The sequence below is a fragment of the Thamnophis sirtalis genome, unplaced genomic scaffold (assembly GCF_051295495.1).
Source record: "Thamnophis sirtalis isolate CommonGarterSnake01/CBP01778 unplaced genomic scaffold, rThaSir2_p1.2 scaffold_2, whole genome shotgun sequence".
NCBI lineage: Eukaryota > Metazoa > Chordata > Lepidosauria > Squamata > Natricidae > Thamnophis > Thamnophis sirtalis.
In genome coordinates, this window is record NW_028261382.1 from 43,942,484 (window position 1) to 43,969,796 (window position 27,313).

General features: G+C 48.4%; 1 protein-coding gene across 6 annotated transcripts in view; it reads left to right on the plus strand.

The window, feature by feature from the left end:
* Positions 1-3,932: 3,932 nt before the first annotated feature.
* Positions 3,933-27,313, plus strand: part of MACROD1 (mono-ADP ribosylhydrolase 1) — a 198,491-nt gene continuing 175,110 nt past the window's right edge. For 4 of the 6 annotated variants that reach the window (XM_087705232.1, XM_087705231.1, XM_087705228.1 and 1 more), the window contains exons 1-3: positions 4,012-4,331; positions 8,913-9,014; positions 9,161-9,280. In XM_087705232.1, the coding sequence (XP_087561358.1) occupies positions 4,091-4,331; positions 8,913-9,014; positions 9,161-9,280 (463 nt within the window). In that variant the 5' untranslated portion in view covers positions 4,012-4,090. The other 2 variants (XM_087705234.1, XM_087705233.1) reach the window with 2 other exon arrangements.

A 27,313-nucleotide genomic window follows, 5' to 3' on the forward strand; every position in this document is an offset into this window, starting at 1 on the left:
CTCGGCTTCCATTGGGACGGAATCCTGACGTCATCAGAGCTCCTGACCAATAGCTAGAGGCTTTGATTTTTCTTCCCCCCCCCCCTTCTCATTGGTTTTCCGGGTTTCTACCTGTCTAACCGCTTTACATGGTTTTTCTAGGATGACGTCATTTCCGCTTTTTCCTTTTATTGGGAAAGCCGGAAGTTTCCCCCCCCCTCTGTCCTCTAGTTTGGGAAGTTTTGGTTTATTGCATTGTAGTTCTGACATTTATTTCTTTTCTCCCTGTTTTTAATTTTAATTTAATCTTAATCCCCTCCTCCAAGCTTTGTAAAACGTTTTCTTCCTTTACAGTCTTTTTTCATACTGCATATGTAACTTTTTTATACATTCCTATCTTGTATATGTGTAATATCACAAAATATGTAACAATTTCACCAACAGCTGCAAAGACGTCACTACAAAAGTCGAATGCTTTCCTGGCTTTTCTCAAACGACTCTCCCTCTAATGGGTTGGACTACAACTCCCATGCCCCCAACCATTCTGCTACCTTCCTGGGTTATGGGAACTGGAGTCCATCCCTTGTGGATGGTGGCTGCCTGAGAACAATTTTTTTTCAATGCAATTTTTGATTTTTAAAAGGGAACTATCTTGATTCCACATCATTTTATTTTGAGATGCTTTAACAGATTAGCAGGGTTGGAAGGGACCTTGCAGGTCATCTAGTCCAACCCCCTGCCCAAGCAGGAGACCCTACATCTGCCTCTACCTTGGATCGAACTCACAACCTCCTGATTGTGAGGCGAGAGATCCACCTCTAGGCCACCACACCACTCATCTACATATATGACAGGGAGAAACAACACAGTCTAGCTCGGATGTACACATGTACATGGCAAGAGAAACAAATGTTATACAGTGGGAAAGCTATCTTAAACCATGTAAGGTCGTTCAGAACCATGGTGTCAAATGCACAGAAAAGCTGATTGCAAGAGTGATTAAGGCTGGGTGTTAATTTCATAACTGGGCTTTTCATTTGCACACTTCATTGGGTTATTTTCACAATTTGCATGCTTAATTGGGTTTCCAAGACTTGAGATATGTTCTAATGTGTAATAAAATAATGGCGTAGTTAATTAAACCTCCGTTGGCATGGTCTCAGATTCATTCTGCTTCTCTGAGGATGAATGTCTTAAGTCAGGGATGAGAAACCTGCCATTCTCCAGGTAAAAATAAACTACAACTCCCAGCCAGCCTCATCAATGGGATGTAGTTCAACCATAAAGGGAAAGTTACAGATTCATCCTTCCTAAATGAAACCTTGTAAATTAGATTATACCTTGGCATAACATCATAATTAGATCTAGATTTATTTGGAAATAAATAAAGAGCACACCTCGATTTACAACCGCAATTGGGAACAGCATTTCTGCTCCTAAGCATAGCAATTGCTTAGTGAGTCTCGCTTGATTTTATGGCGCTTTTTTCTTTGTCATTCAGCCAATTACTGCGTTGCTAAATGAGTCACGCAGTTGTAAAGCAGATCCGGTTTCCCCCATTGACTTTGCTTGTTGGAAGCCAGATGGGAAGGTCACAAATGGTGACCACAGGATGCTGGAACTTTCATAATAAATAAATGCGCCCTGATTTTGATCACATCACTGTGGGGATGCTGATCAATTAATGTAGAAAGGCTGGAAAAACAACAGGAAGCTGGAAAAACAACAGGAAGCTGAAAGATTTAAATGAAATTAACCTTTTCTAATATCTTTTGAATCTTATTTCAATATAGCACATTGCAGTTTATTTGTGGGGTGGGATTGGGGGTCACAAACCAACACTGGCCAAATTGATGCTGCTCCAAGCATCGTATTGATGAAAGAAATGTCCTTCTGGGTTCGGCTCCAAGTGGGGAAAAAGACACTGGAGACATGGAGGCTGCTTGGAAAGATGGTTTTAATGGTGGACAGGACCACATGGCTTGAGTCCTGAACAGAAAAGGTGATCACATGCTTCAATGTTGGTGGAGAAGAAGAGAAGGAAGGACTGAGATGCCGAGTCCCTGGTTTTATGCCCTCTCTGGCCTTTGATCTTGATCTTGTATTCTGATTGCTTGTCAGACTCCCATGGGGCCATGCAACTCTCTAGGCTGCGTTTTGAATCCCGGTTTGGTTGAGCTCTCAGATGCCATGTGGCAAGTTGGGTAAAGGGCCAATATTATCATGCCTTAATCCCATCTCCCTGGAGTTGAAGTGGAGAACTCTTTGTTATGTAAAGGGACTAGCTTGGCCTTCTTAATGGCCCATTGACAAAGTGGGGATGGGCAGGAAGCTACTATTCTGTCTTTTAAAACATGTTTCTTCCTTTTCACATCCAGAGAAATATTCTGCCTTTTCAATATTTCCTAGGATATTTCATTTTTCTGGGAGAGGGCTGGGTGATAACTTCCTACAGTATAGACTAGAGAAAGCAGCATGATTAGTTTTTGAGCTATATTTAGAAGCTTAGCTTCTGTCAACATCCTTTCTAAAATTAGCTGGTGGTTACGTTGCCAACACATGGAAACTCAGCCCATCGGGGAATAGGCAACGCTAGATCTCTTTTCTCAAAGCATTATTTTGGAGCAAGACTGGCGAACTGGGCCTGCTCTACCATCTTCTATACCACTGTTTCTCAAACTGGTGGACTTCATCTCCCAGAATTCTCCAACCAGCATAAAATGGGTGGACTTCAACCCCCTGAATTCCCTATCCAGCTGAGGAATTCTGGGCGTTGAAGTCCACCCCCCACCCCCACCCCAATTTTGCCTGGAAGGCCTCCTGCACCAACTTGGAAACCAGACATTGCGAAAGGGAGGGGGCAAGTGCATGCGTGTAGGGGGGGGAGGCGGGAAACACGGGGTGCATGCATGTGGCTGGGGCACATGTGCGGGGCATCACACGTGCATTGCATTATGGGTGTCGGAGTAGGGGCGACGAAAAGGTTAGCCATCACTGGTATAGTGCAATATTGGGTTTTCAATTTCAATTGGATAGAGTGTGAAGGAGGCGTCTTTGTGCTTTTATTTTTATTGTTATAATGGACACTGGAGATGAATGTTTGAATGTTTATTTTATTTATATGCCGCCCTTTTCCCCCGAAGGGGACTCAGGGCGGCTCACAACTCAAACCAGGGAAGGGGGGGATACAGACAAAATTAAAAACGACACAAAACAATGCATGATTTAAAACACACAACAGTCATACCATTCGAGACGGGGGCAATGGTTCTTTAGCCCCAGGCCTGTCGGAACAGCCAGGTTTTAAGGGCTTTGCGGAAGGCCTGGAAGGTGGTGAGGGTGCGAATCTCCACGGGGAGTTCGTTCCAGAAGGTCGGAGCAGCCACAGAGAAGGCTCTCCTCCGGGTAGTCGCCAGTCGACACTGGCCGGCGGATGGAATTCGGAGGAGGCCTAATCTGTGGGATCAGAGCCAAGGTGGCGCAGTGGTTAGGGTGCGGTACTGCAGGCCACTTCAGCTGACTGCTAGTTCAGCAGTTCAGCGGTTCAAATCTCACTGGCTCAGCGATGACTCAGCCTTCCATCCTTCCGAGGTGGGTAAAATGAGGACCCAGACTGTGGGGGTGATATGCTGACTCTGTAAAACCGCTTAGAGAGGGCTGAAAGCCCTATGAAGCGGTATATAAGTCTAACTGCTATTGCTATTGCTATCTAATCGGTCTAGTGGAGGTAATTGGCAGCAGGCGGTCTCTCAAGTACCCAGGTCCAATACCATGAAGGGCTTTATAAGTGATGGCATTTAATCCCGTGGTGTACCATGTGCAATGACAATACAGTAAGCTAAATTCCCAGAATCCTCAGCAAAGAGCCTGAAGAAGTCAGGAAGTGCAAAGACTACATTTCCCAGCAGCCCTTGGGCCCGAGCGCGGGGCGGGGCCTCGGAGGCTGGGCTCGTGCGTTGAGCCGCAGCAGCAGCTGCTGTTTTGTTGCAACTCGCTTGGCTCCGCTGCTCGCCCGAGGCGGACCAGGTGTTTGATATATATAAGGGAGAAAAATCCCTTTGCCCTTTCCCGGGACCAACCAGAGCAGCGGCCCGCTGGAGCCTTTGCAACCATGCCAGGCGCTTTTCTGCCCCTCCAGCAGCAGAGGTGGCTTGGCAGTGTAGGGAGGCTGTGGAGGGAGTGGGGCGGTGGCCCCATCGCGGGTGGAGGGAGGCAAGGGGACGGGGCCAGGCTCCCCTCCTTTGGCACAGCTGTCAGCCGGTGGGTGTTTGCACAGGGCATCCGGAGCTGGGCTGTAGCCATGGCTGCTAAGGTGGATTTGACCACGTCCACTGACTGGAAGGAGGCTAAATGTAAGTGAGTAAAGGGCAGAGCGTGTGGTTGTGAGTGTCTTTGCAAAGTCCTTGCCCTGCCTGCGTCTCCTTCCAGGAGTCCCATGCTGAACCTCCTGCAAGCCTTCTCCTTCCTTCTCCTTCGCTGGCTTGCAAGCGGGCACCCCCTTTAATTCCCCGACTCCTCTGCCAACCTCCCAAGCTTGATCTTAACTTCAGTAGACTGCAGTTTGTTTAACTTTAAGGCAACTTTGGTGATGTAGCAGTAGCAGTAGCAGTTAGACTTATCTACCGCTTCATAGGGCTTTCAGCCCTCTCTAAGCGGTTTACAGAGTCAGCATATTGCCCCCAACAACAATCCGGGTCAATGGAGGTTTTCAAGAAGAGATTGGACCTTTGCACTCTTTGAGATCCTGCCCTGAAATTAAGGAACCTTAAAAGTGGGCCAGTTTAGTATTATTTTTTAAATGATGTTTTAGAGGAAAAGTGTGGACTTCCATCAAAATGCTTGTCCAGGAAAGCATTGAGGCCGAGGGTGTATCTGGTCAATTACAATAACAGAATAAAAGAGTTGGAAGGGACCTTGAGGTCTTCTAGTCCAACTCAAGCAGGAGATCCTACCCGATCCCAGAAAAATGGTGGTCCAATCTCTTCTTGAAAACCTCCATTGATGGAGCACCTACAACTTTGGAGGCAAGCCATTCCACTGATTAATTGATCTGGGATTCTCGAATAATAACAAGAGTTCGAAGGGACCTTGGAGGTCTCCTAGTCCAACTCAAGCAGGAGATCCTATCCCATCCCAGAAAAATGGTGGTCCAATCTCTTCTTGAAAACCTCCATTGATGGAGCACCTACAACTTTGGAGGCAAGCCGTTCCACTCGTTAATTGATCTGGGATTCTCAAATAATAAGAAGAGTTGGAAGGGACCTTGGAGGTCTTCTAATCCAATCCCCTGTTCAAGCAGGAAACCCCTAGACCATTTCAAACAAATGGTTGTCCAATCTCTTCTTAAAAACCTCCAGTGTTGGAGCATTCACAACTTCTGGAGGCAAGCCGTCCCACTGATTAATTGTTCTTTCAGGAAACCCCTCTTTAATTCCACAGAGCCTTAAACTGCATATTATATGGTTCATTGTAGGAGGGGAAGGTAAATAATTGTATTTTTGTTAGCTATACCGATACGAGTCCGTATATCTCCACTTGGAAGTTTGATGCTTCTGCAAATGGTTTTCTGCAGTTAACTGTTAACTGCATTGCATTCCGGAAGCTTTTCTAGGCTGCTTGCTTGCAGATAAAATATCTTGCAAAACATTGTAGGAAATTGGAAGGATATCCTAGGAAGTCAGCTACAAGCAGTAGTGTCCCCCTACCCCACCAAATGCACAGGCCAACCCGGTGCCCTCCTGTGTGAATTTATTTTCCAACATGTTGCATATATCCAACACTTTTTAGATGAAGTTTGATGAGATGCTAACAGGAACATTGATCCAGAGGTCTCAAAGAGAAATTGCAGCTTTTGCAAAGAGGCATATTCTACTGCTGCTTGATCAAAAAGGCACTTTATTTTGTACTTTAAAATACAAAATCAACCAGAATGAACCCAGAACCATTTCTTCGGTTCTTGTTTATGTATTTCTCTGTTCGCTTTTGTGCAGAATGGGACTTTTCTTCCTTTAACATACCTCCCACTTCTTCTCGGTCGTGGGAAAGCAAGTTTCTGCCCCATTTTTTATTAAGTTTCCACGCTGCCCACCAACTCATCTAAGTGACTCTAGTTGGCGGTTTACACATTAAAAATTGTTAAAAGAAACATAGTTAAAACACAAAGATGTTAACTTTTAACCTGAGGATTAAAAAAAAAGAGAGACATCGTTTAAATTAATGTTTATTTTTAACACAACTGCAAAGAGAGACGTGGTTGCGTGTTTATTTTTAACTTAAAGGTAAAAAGAGACGTAGTTAAAAGTGTTTATTTTTAACATAAGGGTAAAAAAAATAAAAATAAATAGCCGTTAAGGCTCTTTCTTCACTGCTGTTGTAACTTTGGTCCCTGAATGAACATTTGTAAGTTTTAGGACTGACGGCCTGTACTTAATTTCTTAAGTTTCTATTTTTATTTAATGTTTGCCTCTCCTTTATGAAGTTTGTAAGCCACCCAAAGTCACTGAGGTGACAGAGCCGCTAAGAGAGAGTGATGGGCAGTGTATTAAATTTAATTAATAAATAAAAGAAGCTAAAAATTTGCAGTGAGCAGGCAATGGAGTGGTCAAGGCCTTGGTTGCCTAGCAACCGGCCTGGGCTGGTCCTTCTCCTGGACTAGGCCTGCATCCAAACTTTAAGGAAAATGTCCTCTTGAGAGATCTTTTTGGGGGGTTTTTTGGGGCAAAAAGCTGGGCTTTCAAAAACATTGAAACTAAGATTTGAGGATCAGCAGTTGAGAAGGAGCCCAGACTTTGGAGAGGGCTGCCTTTGCCTCCCTGCTGAGGAAAAATGGCTCCCCTCAGAGCAATGGCGGCCGGCCTAAGAAAATAGGCCCCTCTCCAAGGCTGTTTTTTTCCCCCGAAGGAGACTTTTCTGTCCGTTTGTGAGCTGAAGAGGGACTCAAAAATGGCCCTGCGTGTCCCTGGCTCTAGGGACAAGGCAAAGGGATAATCCCTGGGCTCAGGTCTGGTAGGGGGTTTGGTGTCCAAGGTTAGCATTGAGGAAGGGGTTTCTTTGGAAGTAAGCCCCTGAATGGCCATTTCCAATTTCTGACCAGAGTTGATTAAAATCAGTTCAGTGGGTGACGCACTGCAGTGAGATATGTACACTGAGCAAGTTAACGCCTCAGTTGTTGCAAAACTTCTCTGCTTAGGTTAGCATAAGAATTATTCCCTTATTTAATTCCTCCTCGTTCCTGAAACTTGGATGTGTTGTATTGTACTAGCTGTCTAAGGGGTATTATTACATCTTTCTTTCTTTCTTTCTTTCTTTCTTTCTTTCTTTCTTTCTTTCTTTCTTTCTTTCTTTCTTTCTTCCTTTCTTCCTTCCTTCCTTCCTTCCTTTCTTTCTTTCTTTCTTCCTTCCTTCCTTCCTCCCTCCCTCCCTTACTTCACTTCTTCCTTCACTTCTTCCTTCCTTCCTCCCTCCCTCCCTCCCTTACTTCACTTCTTTCTTCACTTCTTCCTTCACTTCTTCCTTTCCTTCCCTTCCCTTCCCTTTTTAAATTTATTACATTTTTTCCTTCCTTCCTTCCTTCCTTCCTTCCTTCCTTCCTTCCCTCCCTCCCTTCTTCCTTTCCTTCTTCCTTCCCTTCCCTTTTCTTTCTTTTTAAATTTATTGACAGCCCATCTTACACAAGCTACCTCTGGGCAGTTTACAAAATTAAGAAGATAACACTTTACAAAACCTATGCACAATAGAAACTAAATAATACAACAGATAACACACAATTCTAACTTTTTTTTTTTAGTTGATAGGTAACTATAACATGACCTTCATAGTATTATTCCCTTATTTAATTCCTCCTCATTCCTGAAATTTGGATGTGTTGTATTGTACTAACTTGTAAGGCTATTATTACATTTTTTTCCTTCCTTCCTTCCTTCCTTCCTTCCTTCCTTCCTTCCTTCCTTCCTTCCTCCCTCCCTCCCTCCCTCCCTCCCTCCCTCCCTCCCTTCCTTCCTTCCTTCCCTTCCTTCCTTTCTTTCTTTCCTTCTTCCTTCCCTTTCCTTTCCTTTTTTTAAAATTTATTGACAGCCCATCCTACACAAGTTATCTCTGGGCAGTTTACAAAATTAAGAAGATAAAATTTTACAAAACCTATACACAATCGGAACTAAATAATACAATAGATAATACACAATCCTAACTGTTTTTTTTTTAAAGTTTATAGGTAATTTATAACATGAACTTCATAGTATAAAAACTATAAAGGGTATTCTTTAATTCATAGGTAACTCAAGGAGGTGAACATATATAATATTCCTTTTTCCTCTTATTTTCCCCACAACAACAGTCCTGTGAGGTAGGTTGGGTTGAGAGAGAGGGACTGGGCCAAAGTCACCAGCTGACTTTCATGGCTAAGGTGAGACTAGAACTCACCGCCACCCACTTTCTAGGCTGGCACCTTAACCACTACACCAAATTGGCTCCACCTATCATTGGTGGTCCTCATTCAGGGACTGCCTTGTTTAGTTCACACTGTTCTAGCTAAAATGAAAACATTTTAGCAATAGCAATAGCAGTTAGACTTATATACCGCTTCATAGGGCTTTCAGCCCTCTCTAAGCGGTTTACAGAGTCAGCATATCGCCCCCAACAACAATCCGGGTCCTCATTTCACCCACCTCGGAAGGATGGAAGGCTGAGTCAACCTTGAGCCGGTGAGATTAGAACCGCTGAACTGCAGATAACAGTCAGCTGATGTGGCCTGCAGTACTGCACCCTAACCACTGCGCCACCTCGGCTCCTTGTATTGAAGGTGCAATACAAGTTGCTTAAAAGTGATTTTAAAAAAAAAATATACAGTAAAATGTTGCAGATCTCCCCCCCCCCTTGCTGGAATTTGGATCACTAACCATTCCTTTCTTTATCCTTTGCTTTATCTTCCCATCCAGCATTTCTGAAAGGACTGAACAGCAAGCAGCGGCGTGCGCATTACTTCACCAAAGATTTCGTCAAACTGAAACAGATCCCAACATGGAAAGAAATGGCCAAAAGTGAGTTGTCTTTTTTTTAAAAAAAGCTGTTTTGAAGTTAATGACAGAGAAATACCTCCCTTCCCCCATCATCATCATCATCATCATCATCATCATCATCATTTTCATCTCTTTCTCACCCAACCCCCCCACCCCGATTACGCCAGGCACTCGGATCCAGCAACCCGAAGAAACCAATTACCCCAAGGATAATAATCTGAACGGGAAAATCTCCCTCTTCCGAGGAGACATCACCAAGCTAGAGGTCGATGCAATCGTCAATGCTGGTGAGTGAACATCGGACTGGATCCCGTTAGGCTTTGTGTGGATCATGGCAGATGTGATTTTTGCATTCCTCGTTTGGGTTTAAGAAGGGAAGAAAAGGAACGGACATACTGTTGGCCAGGGGGGTCTCCAAATTTAGCAACTTTAAGACTTCTGGACTTCAACTCCCAGAATTCTCCAGCCAGAATTGAAGTCCGTAAGTCTTAAAGTTGCCAAGTTTGAAGACCTGCTCTTGAAAAGCTTTTTGCAATTCCCACAGTATTTGATTCTTATTCAAAAGCCAAGTAGTGGATGCATCTGTATAGTTGTAGGAAAAAAAAACCTTTACAGTGTCTTGAAGTAGTTAGATCTGTTTTCCAGCCTTGGCAATTTTAAGATGTGTGGCCTTCAGTTCTCAGAATTTTCTCATCAGTGGCTGGGGAATTCTGGGAATTGAATTTCACCTAGCTAGAAATTGCTGTGGTTGGGAATTGATAAATTACACAGCGTCCGAAGAGGTCAAAATCAGCCTGCTTGAAAATGTATATACGTACAAGTAGAAACTTTTGAAGCCTTTAGAAGACAGAATATCTATAGAAAAGAAGCTAAGAGGATAAAGAAGTGAAAAAAATGTAGTCATAAATAACAGGAAAAAAATAATACATGTGATTGTATTGTCTCCTTCCCAAAGTTAATAAATAAATGACCAATTTTGAATTCCTCTATTCTTTGGAATTGGATGGTCGAACCAAAAGGTAAGTGACCAGGTGTTTTTTTAAAAATTCAGTGTGGTGGATTGGTTTGTATTTTAAACAAAGGCATTTTAAAAATGGATTTTTTTTTTTTTTTTGGTGCTTCAGACTCTGTAAAAAAACAGATTTGCTGTGCTAATTGTATGCCTTAAAATTTGGGTGATTTGCGTCAAAGTTGCAGTAAGATTATCGCGAAACTTGGAAGTTCTGCAAAAATTTGATGAATGTTTGGGGAATTGGATTATGGCAAAACTAATATTTCCCCATCTGCAGGAGCACCGCTTGTTTGAGTGAGTGCCAATATTTGTGTCAATATTTTGGAAATAGACAATGAAACAAGCACTGCAGCGGATGTACGTAGAGGCATTACTTTAAAACGAACGCGGCTTATACGGATGGCCAACATCCAGCCCATATGAAGAACAGGGGCGTGGTGGGAGGGGAGGTGGAAAAATAATTGATTCTATTAGTGCCCCAAGAGCATCTCTCTCACACATTTTCTGGAAGAGCAGTCCACGAAGCCTTTGTGGCTGCCTTGTTGAATGGCCATTCGCGGCCACAACAGTGAGGACAAAGTAACTTTGCAGCCAGGCCTCACATTTACGACTTTTGCATGTCTGAAAAGCAAAAGAAAGCGGAAGGAAGATTTTGCAAGCACAGTTGTGGTTTCCCTTAACAACCATTCTTACTTAACGGCTAAGTTGCTGGTGCCAATAGTGCTCGCTAAGCACGCAAAATGTAAGCATTGCAGTGTAAGGTTTGAGGAAAGGGAGGAAAATTATGGCTGTTTGAGTAGGAAAAAAAACATGCGTGGTTCTTATCAGTCTCAGGTTTTACAACTGATTTTTAATTTCTGCCTGAAATAATAACAATATATAGTTGTTGACTCAGCTACACCTGGTGCCATTGCTTGCCGCGAACACTGGAGGGCGCCAAAGAATCAGAATTCAGCAATGGATTCTGGTTTGAATTTCACCCTAGCAAATAAATCAGCCCATTTTATTAGCGCTGTTTATAAGCCTTTGCTAACGAAGTGCTTTGCGGGTGCTTCATCACGCTTTCCTTGCACATCATAATGTCCACCTGTCCTTAATTCATTGGTACAGTTGAATGTAAGTTAAGGTTACCCGCAATCCGATTTTATTCCTAGCTGTAAAAAAATAATAATCTAGCAGCAACAGTGGTGTTTTTCCTGGCTTTGATGCAATCCAATTTGTAGGTTTGCAGGAGACTCGTCAAGCAGGGTGGCCCGTGGCAGCTTAAGCAAGCAAGCAGGGTGTTTATTTCCTCTTGACCTTGTCTCCATGACAGAAATCTAACACAATCAGAGTCTCAAAGCTCTTACAGATACCAGATGTGTTGTTAACACCTCCCGAGGCGCCAGCGTCTATAGCCGGCAACGCCACCCAAATGCTTCAATATTATACTTCTAAAAGTTGTAAATAATATTTTTATTTCTACTGTACGGATGATTTTAAAAAAAACGTACAGGGGAGCAATTGGAAAGTTTTGCGCACAGGTTTTGTTTTTTGTTAGTTGTGTCCAACCCATCGCGACCCCATGGACAACGTTCCTCCAGGCCTTCCTGTCCTCTACCATCCTCTGGAGTCCATTGAAGCTCAGGCCGACTGCTTCGGTGACTCCATCCAGCCACCTCCTTCTCTGCCGTCCTCTTCTTCTTCTTTTGCCCTCCATCGTTCCCAGCATGAGGCTCTTCTCCAGGGAGTCCTTCTTCCTTCTCATCAGGTGGCCGTCTTTGAGTCTCCTCTTCAGGATCCGGCCTTCTAAAGAGCAGCCGGGGTTGATCTCCTCTAGGACTGACCGGTTGGATGGCCTTGCAGTCCAAGGGACTCGTGGGAGATAGATAGATAGATAGATAGATAGATAGATAGATAGATAGATAGATAGATAGATAGATAGTTGATAGGTAGGCAGTCAGTCAGACAGATAGATAGAAGAAGTCCCCTTCTTCTTCTTTTGCCCCCCATCGTTCCCAGCATGAGGCTCTTCTCCAGGGAGGCCTTCTTCCTTCTCATCAGGTGGCCAAAGCATTTGAGTTTCCTCTTCAGGATCTGGCCTTCTAAAGAGCAGTTGGGGTGGATCTCCTCCAGGACTGACCGGTTGGATGGCCTTGCAGTCCAAGGGACTCAATGCAGGAATCTTCTCCAGCACCAGAGTTCAAAGGCCTCCATTCTTTGGCGCTCAGCCTTCCTTATGCTCCAACCTTCACAGCCACCCATTGCAACTGGGGAAACCGTAGCCTTGACTAGAGCACTGTGCACAGGTTTAGGACAGAATAAATCCTGTGAGCGTATATAGGTAGTCCTCGGTCTACGACCACAACTGAGCAAAAAAATTCTCTTGCTAAGTGAGACATTCGCTGTTTTGTTTTGCCCCATTTCACGACCTTCCTTTCCATAGTTGTCAAGTGACTCACTGCAGTTGTTAAGTTAGTCACACGGTTGTTGATCCATCCCTGTTGCTGGTCAGAAAGTGGCCAAAGGGGGAATCACATGACCCTGGGGACACTGCGACCGTCGTAAATACGGGTCAATTGCCGAGCGTCCTCCAGATGTTGATCTCATCGCCCTGTGGGATGCTGCAAGGGTCATAAGTGTGAAAATACAGTTAAATGTCCTTTTTTTTCAATGCCATAACTTTGAATAGTCACTAAACAAACGATTATAAGTCGAGGACTGCCTCTGCAATGTCAAAATTGTATCACAGGTGGCAGATTTTATCTGTGTGTTTCTATTTGCTGGTTGAAATGCCTCCTTGATAAGTTGGCACCCGTGGCTTCCTTTTACCATCCTCCAATGCTTTGGAGAATTGGTGGGAAACCCCCCCCTCTTCTTTGTGGCCTCCCCTCAAGAGCCAGAAGAGTGCTAGCCCCCAAATCCTTCTCTTCCTTAGACTGGACGTACTGGTGCCTCCTCCCCCAACTCTTCATGGATGGTTCAGCCTCCAGATTGTGAGACCAGGACTGGAATTTTGCTTGGTGCTTCTCCATTCATCCCCTGGGATCTTTTCTATTGGGTCCCCTGAGTAGCTTTTAACCTGATGTGGTCCTTGTAGGACCAGCCATCTCTCTCTCTCCCTCTCCCTCTCTGATTCTCTCTCTCCCTTTCTTTCTCTTTCTCTTTCTCTCTCTCTCTCTCTTTCTCTGTCTCTTCCTCTTCCTCTCTCTCTCTCTCCCCCTCTTAACCTGATCCTTGTAGGACTAGTCATATCTCTCTCTCCCTCTCTCTCTCTCTCTCTCTCTCTCTCTCCCGCTCTCCCTCTCTCTCTCCCTCTCTCCCTCTCTCCCTCTCTCTCTCCCTCTCTCCCTTTCTCTCTCTCTCTCTCTCCCCCTCTCTTAACCTGATCCTTGTAGGACTAGTCATCTCTCTCTCTCTCTCTCTCTCTCTCCCTCTCTCCCTCTCTCTCTCTCTCTCTCCCTCTCCCTCTCTCCCTTTCTCTCTCTCTCTCTCTCCCCCTCTTAACCTGATCCTTGTAGGACTAGTCATCTCTCTCTCTCTCTCTCTCTCTCTCCCTCTCTCCCTCTCTCTCTCTCTCTCCCTCTCCCTCTCTCCCTTTCTCTCTCTCTCTCTCTCCCCCTCTCTTAACCTGATCCTTGTAGAACTAGTCATCTCTCTCTCTCTCTCTCTCTCTCTCTCTCTCTCTCTCCCTCTCCCTCTCTCTCTCTCTCTCTCTCTTAACCTGATCCTTGTAGGACTAGTCATCTCTCTCTCTCTCTCTCTCTCTCTCTCTCTCTCTCTCTCTCTCTCTCTCTCTCTCTCTCTCTCTCTCTCTCCCTCCCTCCCTCTCTCTCTCTCTCTCTCTCAACTTCAACAGCGAAGGCGCTGTGGGGGACCGGCTGGTGGGAAGATTGGCGCCATGTTCTCCCAGCTGGGTGTTTCATGGAGAGATGGATGGATGGAGAGCCTGCGTTGCTTTGGCATTGCCAATCGCCCGGCCACGGTGATCAGCCTGCCAAGCGCGGGAGGCAAAAGCTCCAGGCAGCTATTAGAGTGGCAAATTGTCAACACAAATCGACGCATCTGCCACTCCAGCGGCCCAATTTCTGGCGGAGGAGCTGGAAACACAATCCGAGCGGCTGCTTAGGGAGCCCCCGGGTGGGCTGGCCTTGTTTGGTTCCCCCAACCCCTCTTCCCAGCAGCTGGCCTCACGCGGAAAAAGGCTAGTCTCCTAGCTTCGCACGTCGCCCTAAAAAACCCTGGTTTGTTTATCACTGGTCAGTTGACAACACCGTAGTCGGCAGGATTCGGAGAACTGCCTGAGCCGTGAGCCTTTGACGGACGGCTTCCCCTGAATCTCTTTTGAGAGGGAGCCACCTGTAATTACCTGGAAGGCTGCTTCCCTGCATTTGGCAAAAGGGAACGATGGCAATACGTTGGCTTTAAGGGAGGAGAAAGAAAGAGGGAGAGAGAGAGAAAGAAAGGAAAAAGAAAGAGAAAGAAAGAAAGAAAAGGGGAGAGAAGCAAGGGAAGGAAAGGGAGGGAAGGAAGGAAGTGAAGGGGAGAGGAGGGAGGCAGGGAAGGATTAGAGGGAAGGGGTGGAAGGAAGGAAGGAAGGCAGGAAGGAGAAAGGGAGAGAGAGAGAGAGAAACAGAAAGGGGGAAAAGAAAGAGAAAAAAAGAAAAAGGAAGGAAGGAAGGAAGGAAAAGGGGAGAGAAGGGAGGGAGGCTGGGAAGGATTAGAGGGAAGGGAAGGGGATGGAAGGAAGGAAAGAAAGGAAGGGAGGAAGGGAGGGGGAGAGAAAAAGAAAGGAAAGAAAAAGAAAGAGAAAAAAGAGAAAGAAAGAAAAGGGGAGAGAAGCAAGGGAAGGAAAGGGAGGGAAGGAAGGAAGTGAAGGGGAGAGGAGGGAGGCAGGGAAGGATTAGAGGGAAGGGGAAGGAAGGAAGGAAAGAAGAAAAATCTGGGATTTGAGAAATAATTTTGTAATCTCATTGCTCAGTAATTTCCACGGAGAAATTACTTTTTGTTTATAGCCTATTATTGTTGCTGTTATTGTTGTTGTTATAAATTACTCAAGTTGACAATCGTACCAACTATTTTATTTTGTACAATGACAATAAAGACTATACTATAAAATACTCCTCCCTCCCTCCCTCCTATTTTCCCCACAACCTCCTGAGGGGGGTTCGACTGAGAGAGAGGGGACAGTCTCGAAGTCAGCCAGCTGCTGGCTTTCATCCCTACGGCGGGACTAGAACTCCTCACCTCCTGGTGTTTAACTCAAGGTCACCCAGCCAATTTCCTTGCCTAAATCACCCAAACCCGGAATTCCCCCATCCCTGACTCCTGACACGCAAAGCCCCCCCCCAAAAAAACCCCGGATTCTGCCTCCGTGGCGGCTTCGGAGGAGCCAATTTCCACCGGTCCAAGGACTGACAGAATGAAATAGGGCTTAATTACCTGACATTAATTAACTGCCTAATGAATCGCAGGGCCTGATTAACCTCCAGAATTCGTCCCAGGGAATGTCCCAGCGATACGGTCGCTGGAGCGACGAGGCAATTGGCCAAGTCCGTGGAGACCGCGAGGTCTCCGGTAGCTGATGCGGTTATTCTTAGAAGCAAAAAAAATTAAAAAACCCAACCTGTTTGTAGGAAGAGTTTGAGACTTTCGCTGTTGCTGCGGAAGAGATCACCCTGTCAGATCTCAGAGGTGTCTTCTCCCTTGCCAGTTGTTGTATCAGACAAACCCCCCCCCCCGCCAAAAGGGGTGGGTGGGGAGATAAGGTGAGAGATGCCACCCATCTTTTGCCGAGGTCCATCCTCCGGTCAGTCCCTCAAAGATGGATCAGCAGGGAACAACCCTTGAGTTGATTTCTCTCGGTTGCCTTATAGTAACCACTTAACTCCAGTGGTTAGGACACCAGGATAAAAACCAGGAGACGGTGAGTTCTAGTCCACTCTTAGGCATGAAAGCCAGCTGGGAGACTTTGGGCCAATCACCAGGGGATGGTGAATTCTAGTCCCACCTTAGGCATGAAAGTTGGCTGAGTGACTTTGGGCCAATCACCAGGAGACAGTGAATTCTAGTCCCACCGTAGACATAAAAGCCAGCTGGGTGACTTTGGGCCAATCACCAGGCGACGGTGATTTCTAGTCCTACCTTAGGCATGGAAGCCAGTGGGAGACCTTGAGCCAATCACCAGGCGACGGTGAGTTCTAGTCCCACCTTAGGCATGGAAGCCAGTGGGAGACCCTGAGCCAATCACCAGGCGACGGTGATTTCTAGTCCTACCTTAGGCATGGAAGCCAGTGGGAGACCCTGAGCCAATCACCAGGCGACGGTGATTTCCAGTCCCACCTTAGGCATGGAAGCCAGTGGGAGACCCTGAGCCAATCACCAGGCGACGGTGATTTCCAGTCCTACCTTAGGCATGGAAGCCAGTGGGAGACCTTGAGCCAATCACCAGGCGACGGTGATTTCTAGTCCTACCTTAGGCATGGAAGCCAGTGGGAGACCTTGAGCCAATCACCAGGCGACGGTGATTTCCAGTCCCACCTTAGGCATGGAAGCCAGTGGGAGACCCTGAGCCAATCACCAGGCGACGGTGATTTCCAGTCCTACCTTAGGCATGGAAGCCAGTGGGAGACCTTGAGCCAATCACCAGGCGACGGTGATTTCCAGTCCCACCTTAGGCATGGAAGCCAGTGGGAGACCTGAGCCAATCACCAGGCAACGGTGATTTCCAGTCCTACCTTAGGCATGGAAGCCAGTGGGAGACCTTGAGCCAATCACCAGGCGACGGTGATTTCCAGTCCTACCTTAGGCATGGAAGCCAGTGGGAGACCTTGAGCCAATCACCAGGCGACGGTGATTTCTAGTCCTACCTTAGGCATGGAAGCCAGTGGGAGACCTGAGCCAATCACCAGGCGACGGTGAGTTCCAGTCCCACCTTAGGCATGGAAGCCAGTGGGAGACCTTGAGCCAATCACCAGGCGACGGTGATTTCCAGTCCTACCTTAGGCATGGAAGCCAGTGGGAGACCTTGAGCCAATCACCAGGCGACGGTGATTTCCAGTCCCACCTTAGGCATGGAAGCCAGTGGGAGACCTGAGCCAATCACCAGGCGACGGTGATTTCCAGTCCTACCTTAGGCATGGAAGCCAGTGGGAGACCTTGAGCCAATCACCAGGCGACGGTGAGTTCCAGTCCCACCTTAGGCATGGAAGCCAGTGGGAGACCCTGAGCCAATCACCAGGCGACGGTGATTTCCAGTCCTACCTTAGGCATGGAAGCCAGTGGGAGACCCTGAGCCAATCACCAGGCGACGGTGATTTCCAGTCCTACCTTAGGCATGGAAGCCAGTGGGAGACCTTGAGCCAATCACCAGGCGACGGTGAGTTCCAGTCCCACCTTAGGCATGGAAGCCAGTGGGAGACCCTGAGCCAATCACCAGGCGACGGTGATTTCCAGTCCTACCTTAGGCATGGAAGCCAGTGGGAGACCCTGAGCCAATCACCAGGCGACGGTGAGTTCCAGTCCTACCTTAGGCATGGAAGCCAGTGGGAGACCTTGAGCCAATCACCAGGCGACGGTGATTTCTAGTCCTACCTTAGGCATGGAAGCCAGTGGGAGACCTTGAGCCAATCACCAGGCGACGGTGAGTTCCAGTCCCACCTTAGGCATGGAAGCCAGTGGGAGACCTTGAGCCAATCACCAGGCGACGGTGATTTCCAGTCCCACCTTAGGCATGGAAGCCAGTGGGAGACCTGAGCCAATCACCAGGCAACGGTGATTTCCAGTCCTACCTTAGGCATGGAAGCCAGTGGGAGACCTTGAGCCAATCACCAGGCGACGGTGATTTCCAGTCCCACCTTAGGCATGGAAGCCAGTGGGAGACCTGAGCCAATCACCAGGCAACGGTGATTTCCAGTCCTACCTTAGGCATGGAAGCCAGTGGGAGACCTTGAGCCAATCACCAGGCGACGGTGAGTTCCAGTCCCACCTTAGGCATGGAAGCCAGTGGGAGACCTTGAGCCAATCACCAGGCGACGGTGATTTCCAGTCCTACCTTAGGCATGGAAGCCAGTGGGAGACCCTGAGCCAATCACCAGGCGACGGTGAGTTCCAGTCCCACCTTAGGCATGGAAGCCAGTGGGAGACCTTGAGCCAATCACCAGGCGACGGTGATTTCCAGTCCCACCTTAGGCATGGAAGCCAGTGGGAGACCTGAGCCAATCACCAGGCGACGGTGATTTCCAGTCCTACCTTAGGCATGGAAGCCAGTGGGAGACCTGAGCCAATCACCAGGCAACGGTGATTTCCAGTCCCACCTTAGGCATGGAAGCCAGTGGGAGACCTTGAGCCAATCACCAGGCGACGGTGATTTCTAGTCCTACCTTAGGCATGGAAGCCAGTGGGAGACCTTGAGCCAATCACCAGGCGACGGTGATTTCCAGTCCCACCTTAGGCATGGAAGCCAGTGGGAGACCCTGAGCCAATCACCAGGCGACGGTGATTTCCAGTCCTACCTTAGGCATGGAAGCCAGTGGGAGACCTTGAGCCAATCACCAGGCGACGGTGATTTCCAGTCCCACCTTAGGCATGGAAGCCAGTGGGAGACCCTGAGCCAATCACCAGGCGACGGTGATTTCCAGTCCTACCTTAGGCATGGAAGCCAGTGGGAGACCTTGAGCCAATCACCAGGCGACGGTGATTTCCAGTCCTACCTTAGGCATGGAAGCCAGTGGGAGACCTTGAGCCAATCACCAGGCGACGGTGATTTCCAGTCCTACCTTAGGCATGGAAGCAAGTGGGAGACCCTGAGCCAATCACCAGGCGACGGTGATTTCCAGTCCTACCTTAGGCATGGAAGCCAGTGGGAGACCCTGAGCCAATCACCAGGCGACGGTGATTTCCAGTCCTACCTTAGGCATGGAAGCCAGTGGGAGACCTTGAGCCAATCACCAGGCGACGGTGAGTTCCAGTCCCACCTTAGGCATGGAAGCCAGTGGGAGACCCTGAGCCAATCACCAGGCGACGGTGATTTCCAGTCCTACCTTAGGCATGGAAGCCAGTGGGAGACCCTGAGCCAATCACCAGGCGACGGTGATTTCCAGTCCTACCTTAGGCATGGAAGCCAGTGGGAGACCTTGAGCCAATCACCAGGCGACGGTGAGTTCCAGTCCTACCTTAGGCATGGAAGCCAGTGGGAGACCTTGAGCCAATCACCAGGCGACGGTGAGTTCCAGTCCCACCTTAGGCATGGAAGCCAGTGGGAGACCCTGAGCCAATCACCAGGCGACGGTGATTTCCAGTCCTACCTTAGGCATGGAAGCCAGTGGGAGACCCTGAGCCAATCACCAGGCGACGGTGAGTTCCAGTCCTACCTTAGGCATGGAAGCCAGTGGGAGACCTTGAGCCAATCACCAGGCGACGGTGAGTTCCAGTCCTACCTTAGGCATGGAAGCCAGTGGGAGACCCTGAGCCAATCACCAGGCGACGGTGAGTTCCAGTCCTACCTTAGGCATGGAAGCCAGTGGGAGACCTTGAGCCAATCACCAGGCGACGGTGAGTTCCAGTCCTACCTTAGGCATGGAAGCCAGTGGGAGACCCTGAGCCAATCACCAGGCGACGGTGAGTTCCAGTCCTACCTTAGGCATGGAAGCCAGTGGGAGACCTTGAGCCAATCACCAGGCGACGGTGAGTTCCAGTCCTACCTTAGGCATGGAAGCCAGTGGGAGATCTTGAGCCAATCACCAGGCGATGGTGATTTCTAGTCCTACCTTAGGCATGGAAGCCAGTGGGAGACTTTGAGCCAATCACCAGGAGACGGTGAGTTCTAGTCCCACCTTAGGCATGGAAGCCAGTGGGAGACCCTGAGCCAATCACCAGGCGACGGTGATTTCCAGTCCTACCTTAGGCATGGAAGCCAGTGGGAGACCCTGAGCCAATCACCAGGCGACGGTGATTTCCAGTCCTACCTTAGGCATGGAAGCCAGTGGGAGACCTTGAGCCAATCACCAGGCGACGGTGAGTTCCAGTCCCACCTTAGGCATGGAAGCCAGTGGGAGACCCTGAGCCAATCACCAGGCGACGGTGATTTCCAGTCCTACCTTAGGCATGGAAGCCAGTGGGAGACCCTGAGCCAATCACCAGGCGACGGTGATTTCCAGTCCCACCTTAGGCATGGAAGCCAGTGGGAGACCCTGAGCCAATCACCAGGCGACGGTGATTTCCAGTCCTACCTTAGGCATGGAAGCCAGTGGGAGACCCTGAGCCAATCACCAGGCGACGGTGAGTTCCAGTCCTACCTTAGGCATGGAAGCCAGTGGGAGACCTTGAGCCAATCACCAGGCGACGGTGAGTTCCAGTCCCACCTTAGGCATGGAAGCCAGTGGGAGACCCTGAGCCAATCACCAGGCAACGGTGATTTCCAGTCCTACCTTAGGCATGGAAGCCAGTGGGAGACTCTGAGCCAATCACCAGGCGACGGTGAGTTCCAGTCCTACCTTAGGCATGGAAGCCAGTGGGAGACCCTGAGCCAATCACCAGGCGACGGTGAGTTCCAGTCCTACCTTAGGCATGGAAGCCAGTGGGAGACCTTGAGCCAATCACCAGGCGACGGTGAGTTCCAGTCCTACCTTAGGCATGGAAGCCAGTGGGAGACCCTGAGCCAATCACCAGGCGACGGTGAGTTCCAGTCCTACCTTAGGCATGGAAGCCAGTGGGAGACCTTGAGCCAATCACCAGGCGACGGTGAGTTCCAGTCCTACCTTAGGCATGGAAGCCAGTGGGAGACCCTGAGCCAATCACCAGGCGACGGTGAGTTCCAGTCCTACCTTAGGCATGGAAGCCAGTGGGAGACCTTGAGCCAATCACCAGGCGACGGTGAGTTCCAGTCCTACCTTAGGCATGGAAGCCAGTGGGAGATCTTGAGCCAATCACCAGGCGATGGTGATTTCTAGTCCTACCTTAGGCATGGAAGCCAGTGGGAGACTTTGAGCCAATCACCAGGAGACGGTGAGTTCTAGTCCCACCTTAGGCATGGAAGCCAGTGGGAGACCCTGAGCCAATCACCAGGCGACGGTGATTTCCAGTCCTACCTTAGGCATGGAAGCCAGTGGGAGACCCTGAGCCAATCACCAGGCGACGGTGATTTCCAGTCCTACCTTAGGCATGGAAGCCAGTGGGAGACCTTGAGCCAATCACCAGGCGACGGTGAGTTCCAGTCCCACCTTAGGCATGGAAGCCAGTGGGAGACCCTGAGCCAATCACCAGGCGACGGTGATTTCCAGTCCTACCTTAGGCATGGAAGCCAGTGGGAGACCCTGAGCCAATCACCAGGCGACGGTGATTTCCAGTCCCACCTTAGGCATGGAAGCCAGTGGGAGACCCTGAGCCAATCACCAGGCGACGGTGATTTCCAGTCCTACCTTAGGCATGGAAGCCAGTGGGAGACCCTGAGCCAATCACCAGGCGACGGTGAGTTCCAGTCCTACCTTAGGCATGGAAGCCAGTGGGAGACCTTGAGCCAATCACCAGGCGACGGTGAGTTCCAGTCCCACCTTAGGCATGGAAGCCAGTGGGAGACCCTGAGCCAATCACCAGGCAACGGTGATTTCCAGTCCTACCTTAGGCATGGAAGCCAGTGGGAGACTCTGAGCCAATCACCAGGCAACGGTGAGTTCCAGTCCTACCTTAGGCATGGAAGCCAGTGGGAGACCCTGAGCCAATCACCAGGCAACGGTGAGTTCCAGTCCTACCTTAGGCATGGAAGCCAGTGGGAGACCTTGAGCCAATCACCAGGCGATGGTGATTTCTAGTCCTACCTTAGGCATGGAAGCCAGTGGGAGACTTTGAGCCAATCACCAGGAGACGGTGAATTCTAGTCCCACCTTAGGCATGAAAGGCATTTGGGTGACTTTGGACCAATCACCAGGCGACGGTGAGTTCTAGTCCCACCTTAGGCATGGAAGCCAGTGGGAGACTTTGAGCCAATCACCAGGAGATGGTGAATTCTAGTCCTGCTTTAGCTGTGAATGCTGGTTGGGTGAATTTGAGGCCTCCCCTCCTCTCTCAGCCCCACTCACCTCACAGTGTTGTAGCTGTGAAGAAAACAGGAAGAGGAAGATGTTCACCACCTTAAGTTACTTGCAAAAAACAATAAAGGGACACAAATTTATATATATATATATATGGACAGCTCCTTCTTCCCCTCAACGAGAGCTCCTGCAATGGCCATAAGTGGCCCTTTTTTAGAGCAATAAGTGTGAGTTATTCCTTCTTTCTTTTCTCTCCCCCCCCCCCCACCTCCCCTCTTGTCTCTTTCCACCTTTTGGACTATAAAAATCGCCATAAAAATAGAGATTTGCAGTAGCCTTAAATGGGGAGCGCTTCCCCAATCAGATGGCACCTGTCTCTGCTCTGTTTTTAACGGTCGCCGCCAGGCGATATTTCACAGGAAGGTTGGGAGTGCATTAAGCAACCCTCACAAGGCAGTTTTTTTGGGGGGGGGCAGAGGAGGGGCAGGCCCCGCTAATGGGTCCTGAGGATTGGGGGTGCTGACCATGCAGTTACCAAATTTACATGCTATTTACATGTAAATAGCAGTAGCCCTTAGACTTATATACCGCTTTACAGTGCTTTCATAGCCCTCTAAGCGGTTTACAAAGCCAACATATTGCCCCCCCCCAACAATCTGGGTCCTCGTTTTACCTCACCTTATCAGCCGCCTTGGGAGCTAGACAGCAGTGAGGCAGAGGAACAGCTGGAGCCTGTTCCCAGTGTGCCAGAGGAGGGTGCCTACCGGTTCACACCAGTTCGGTAGAACCGGTTCGTCAAATCTACCGAACCGCTTAGAAGAGGTTCCACCAGTGGACCTGGAAAGCAGGCCACGTCTACAGAAGAGGTTCCAAAAATGTGTGCGCGTGCGCAGAGCTGCCAGAAGAAAAGGACAGCTCAGAAATCAGGGCCGACTTGGGAGTAAAGCCACAGCACAGATGGACGGTGAATGGCCCCTCCCAGAGGACATAAAAGAGGAAGGAAAGGGGAGGGGTTTTTTTGCAGGAGACAATTGGTTCCTTCGTTCATTTGTTTCAGGAGTGTGGAGATCTGTCCGTGAACCTCAGAGACTCTGTGCCCAGAGTCTTTCCTTGCATTTGGACAATATTTACATGGCAGCTTTCCAAGATAGATAAGGTCTGTGGTCATAAATACACCTTTGAAAGACTGTTTGCCAGGCATGAATATGAATGAGAGCAATTCACATTCGTTTAATAAAAGGGGTTTTTGTCGGGACCAGGAATCTGCCTCCAGCTTTTTGTCGGAACCTAGGTCAGAAGAGCCTTCTAAATCTTCTTAATAATTCAATTAAATTTTGCAAGATTTCTGGGGAGCTGCAAAGTCATGTAAGTGGGGGCCACGGGCAACCTGGAGGCCCCCCCCCGAGGCTTTAGCTCTACGAGCGTATGAACCCCCTGCCCCCTCCTGCTCCTTCCACACACTTTTTCCCCACAAGGGATGTCTCTGATGTGAATTTAAGGTAATGTCTCCCTCTGTTCCTGGCTGGGTGTTTTTTGGGGGGGCTTCCCGAGGCAGAGAAATAAGCCTCCCTAAATCAAGGCCTGCCTTCCCTAAGGCGAGAGGAATTATTTTGACCCCTGGGGCAGAAAATCCAACCGATGGCCGTGAAAATGCAGCCGCCGCACATTAAGTGGATCTCGGCTGATAACCGTCTTTCCCGGCTGCCCAAATCTATTATGGTTTTTTGGGGGTTTTTTTTTTAGATTGCTAACTACAGTGGTTGGCAAGATTTCTCCGGTGTTTCTTGCCCCATCCAGCTTTTTTCCTCTCTTGCCATCAACTTCTCCTCCTCCTCTTCCTCCTCCTCCCCTTCTCCTTCTTCTTCTCCCTTTTCTTTTTCTTCTTCCTCCTCCTCCCATTCTCTTTCTTTCCTTCCTCCTTCTCCTCCTCCTCTTCTCCTTCTCGTTCTTCTCCTTCTCCTTTTCATTTTCTTCCCCCTCCTCCCATTCTCCTTCTTTCCTTCCTCCTTCTCCTCCTCTTCTCTTTCTCGTTCTTCTCCTTCTCCTTTTCTTTTTCTTTTTCCTCCTTCTTCTCCCCTTCTCCTTCTTCTTTTTTTATTCTTCTTCCTCCGCCTCCCATTCTCCTTCTTTCCTTGCTCCTTCTCCTTCTCCTCCTTCTCCTCTTCTCCTTCTTGTTCTTCTCCCCCTTTTCTTTTTCTTCTTCCTCCTCCTCCCATTCACCTTCTTCTTTTTTCTTCTTCCTCCTCCTCCTCCCATTCTCCTTCTTTCCTTCCTCCTTCTCCTTCTCCTCCTCTTCTCCTTATTCTTGTTCTTCTCCTTTTCTTTTTCTTCTTCTTCCTCCTCCTCCCCTTCTCCTTCTTTTTTCTTCTTCCTCCTCCTCCTCCTCCCATTCTCCTTTCCTTCCTGCTCCTCCCCCTCTCCTCCTCCTCCTTCTCTCCTCCTCCTCTTCTCCTTCTTCTCGTTCTCCTTTTCCTTTTCTTCTTCTTCCTCCTCCTCCTCCCCTTCTCCTTTTTTTCTCCTTCTCCTTCCTCCTCCTCTCCTCCTCCTCCTCCTCCTTCCTTCCTTCCTTCCTTCCTTCCTTCCTTCCTTCCTTCCTTCCTTCCTTCCTTCCTTCCTTCCTTTAATTTATTTTCCTGTAGTTGGGGGCTGGGCAGCGTATTTTAAGGGCCATCGCAGAGAAGATGATCCTCCGAACAATAGATCGCTCGGTTAGTTTCTAGACTTGTGACCACCATTGAGCTCAAAATTTTATGTCTTTAAGTGAGACGTTTGTTAAGTGAGTTTTGCCCCCTTTTACGACCTTCCTTGCCACAGCTGTTAAATGAACCACCGCAAGTGTCAAGTTAGCAACATACAGTCGTTAAGTGAATCTGGCTTCCCCGTGGATTTTGCTTGTCAGAAGGTCCCAAAAGGGATCACGTGGCACCCCCCCACCCCCACCCACCCCCGGGACATGACTGCGACCGTCACAACTATGAGTCAGTTCCCAAGCGCCTGAATTTTCGATCCCTGAATGTTGATGTTGCACGGGGCGTAAGTTACGGCCAAAGTCACTTTTTCCCCTTGCTGTGTTGTAACTTTGGTCGCTAAACGAATGGTTGCAAGCCGAGGACCACCAGTACACAGACCACAGCTTATCTTTCAGCTGCCCAGAACCTCCTGTAATAATGCAGGATGATATATAATGTCTTAATTGGGGGTTTTCTCCTTCCCTTTGCAAGGGGGCAGCTGATTTGGGAGCAGCTGTCCCCGGAATCCGCCCGGCTCTTCAAATGTTTGCATTATATTTTTATAGGATTTTGCACGCTGCCTAAGGTGGGGGGGGACGGGGACCGGCTTTATTGGCCAGCCATGAAGCGTAGCCGATAAATAAGATCTTCCAATTCTAGCTGGACTGGGCCCCCAAAGTCTGGTGTTCCCTTATATTTATCCATTTAGCTCCCCCGGAGAATACAAGGACCACCTGATCGGATTTGCGGAAAGATTTCAAGCAGATATGGAAGACTCTTAAAAAAAACCAGACGTGTTTTTATTCCCCCCCCCCCCAAAAAAAATCCCATCCATTTGGAAAGCTTCGTGTAGCCTGTTTTGCAGGCTTAGATCACTGCCTGTTCGCCCGGCGGCTCTGGGCCTCTTAACAACGTCCAACAACGGTTTAAACACGCGCCCCTAATCAAAATCCAGTACAGTCGCATACGGTATATATTACCCACCCTAACACCGATAGCGTTGAGCCCAGTAATTCACCCAAGATTAATCGATGCGTACCGACACTTCACCCTAGGGGCCAAAGGAATATATCCAGCCAGCTCAGGGGAGGTTTATTTCCTCTGCTTTTCCATGGGTTAACCTTAATTTTTCTCCCTCTCTTGCCAAGAATGCCCGGGGTTATAAGGGGGGAAAAAAAAGATCTGTGTGTGCGCACACTGTAATATTTGTATTTTTAAAATATTTTTTTGTATTTAGAATTATGTATTATGTTTGTATTATTTGTATGCCAAATAAAATAATATTATATATATACAGTAGATGAGCTGTGATGGCATAGTGGTTAAAGTGCAGTATTGCAGGCTACTTCTGCTGACTGCAGTTTGGCAGTTCGAATCTCACCAGGCTCAAGGTTGACTCAGCCTTCCGTCCTTCCGAGGTGGGTCAAATGAGGACCCAGATTGTTGGAGGGGGGGGGGGGAGATGCTGACTCTGTAAACCGCTTAGAGAGGGCTGTAAAGCACAGTGAAGCGGTATATAAGTATAAGGGCTATTGCTATTTTCCTTCCTTCCTTCCTTCCTTCCTTCCTTCCTTCCTTCCTTCCTTCCTTCCTTCCTTCCTTCCTTCCTTGTGATTACTACTGCAAGCTAATTCTGCCCACTGCCAGCAGTTCAATTCTGACCAGCTCAAGATTGACTCAGCCTTCCCTCCTTCCGAAGTGGGTCAAATGAGGACCCGGATTGTTGGGGGCAAGAGGCTGACTTTGTAAACTGCTTAGAGAGGGCTGTAAAGCACTGTGAAGCGGTATATAAGTCTAAGTGCTATTGTTATATTAAAAAAACGAATGCCTGGCTCCTTGTAGTTAAGGCACGGCAGGTACCCCTTCGTGTTAGAACTCATCTTCCCTCTTCTGGCATCCAAACCAAATTAGAAGTGTGGTTCCTTTCTGCTCGGCTACAGAGCCAAGTTTGATTAACAGCCTGTGGGCATGCGTGCCCGCGTTTTGGCCGTGGGAGTGAACTCCGCAGTGTTTTTTTTAATCCAATGCAATTTTCCTCCTCCTAATGGAGATGAGGCTTCACAGAGCAGCTTTGGCCGGAGTGGGGGCATAGAGGATCTGCCTGCCTCTAGAGTTACAGATGGACAGGGTTGGAAGGGACCTTGGAGGTCATCTAGTCCAACCCTCCAGCCCAAGCAGGAGGTCCTACACCATTTCTGACAGAGGCTCTTCTTGAAAGCCTCCAGTGATGAAAGCTCCCTCAACTTCCGAAGGCAACTTCTGTTCCATGGATTGATGGTTCTCCCTGTCAGAAAATTCTTCCTTATTTCCAGGTTGAATCTCTCCTTGGTCAGTTTTCCATCCATTGTTCCTTCCTTCGGGTGCTTTGGAGAATAGTTTGACCTCCTCCTCTCTGTGGCAGCCCTTCAAATATTGGAAGATGCTCTCCTGTCTCCCCTGGTCCGTCTCTTCCCTAGACTAGCCATGCCCAGAATTGAGGGAAGGCCTTTTTCCCCAGCTGCTTTCTTTTTCTTTTCTTTTTTAAACCAACGCTTCCTCCTGCCGGATATCGGATATTGTCCGAGGCAGGCACCA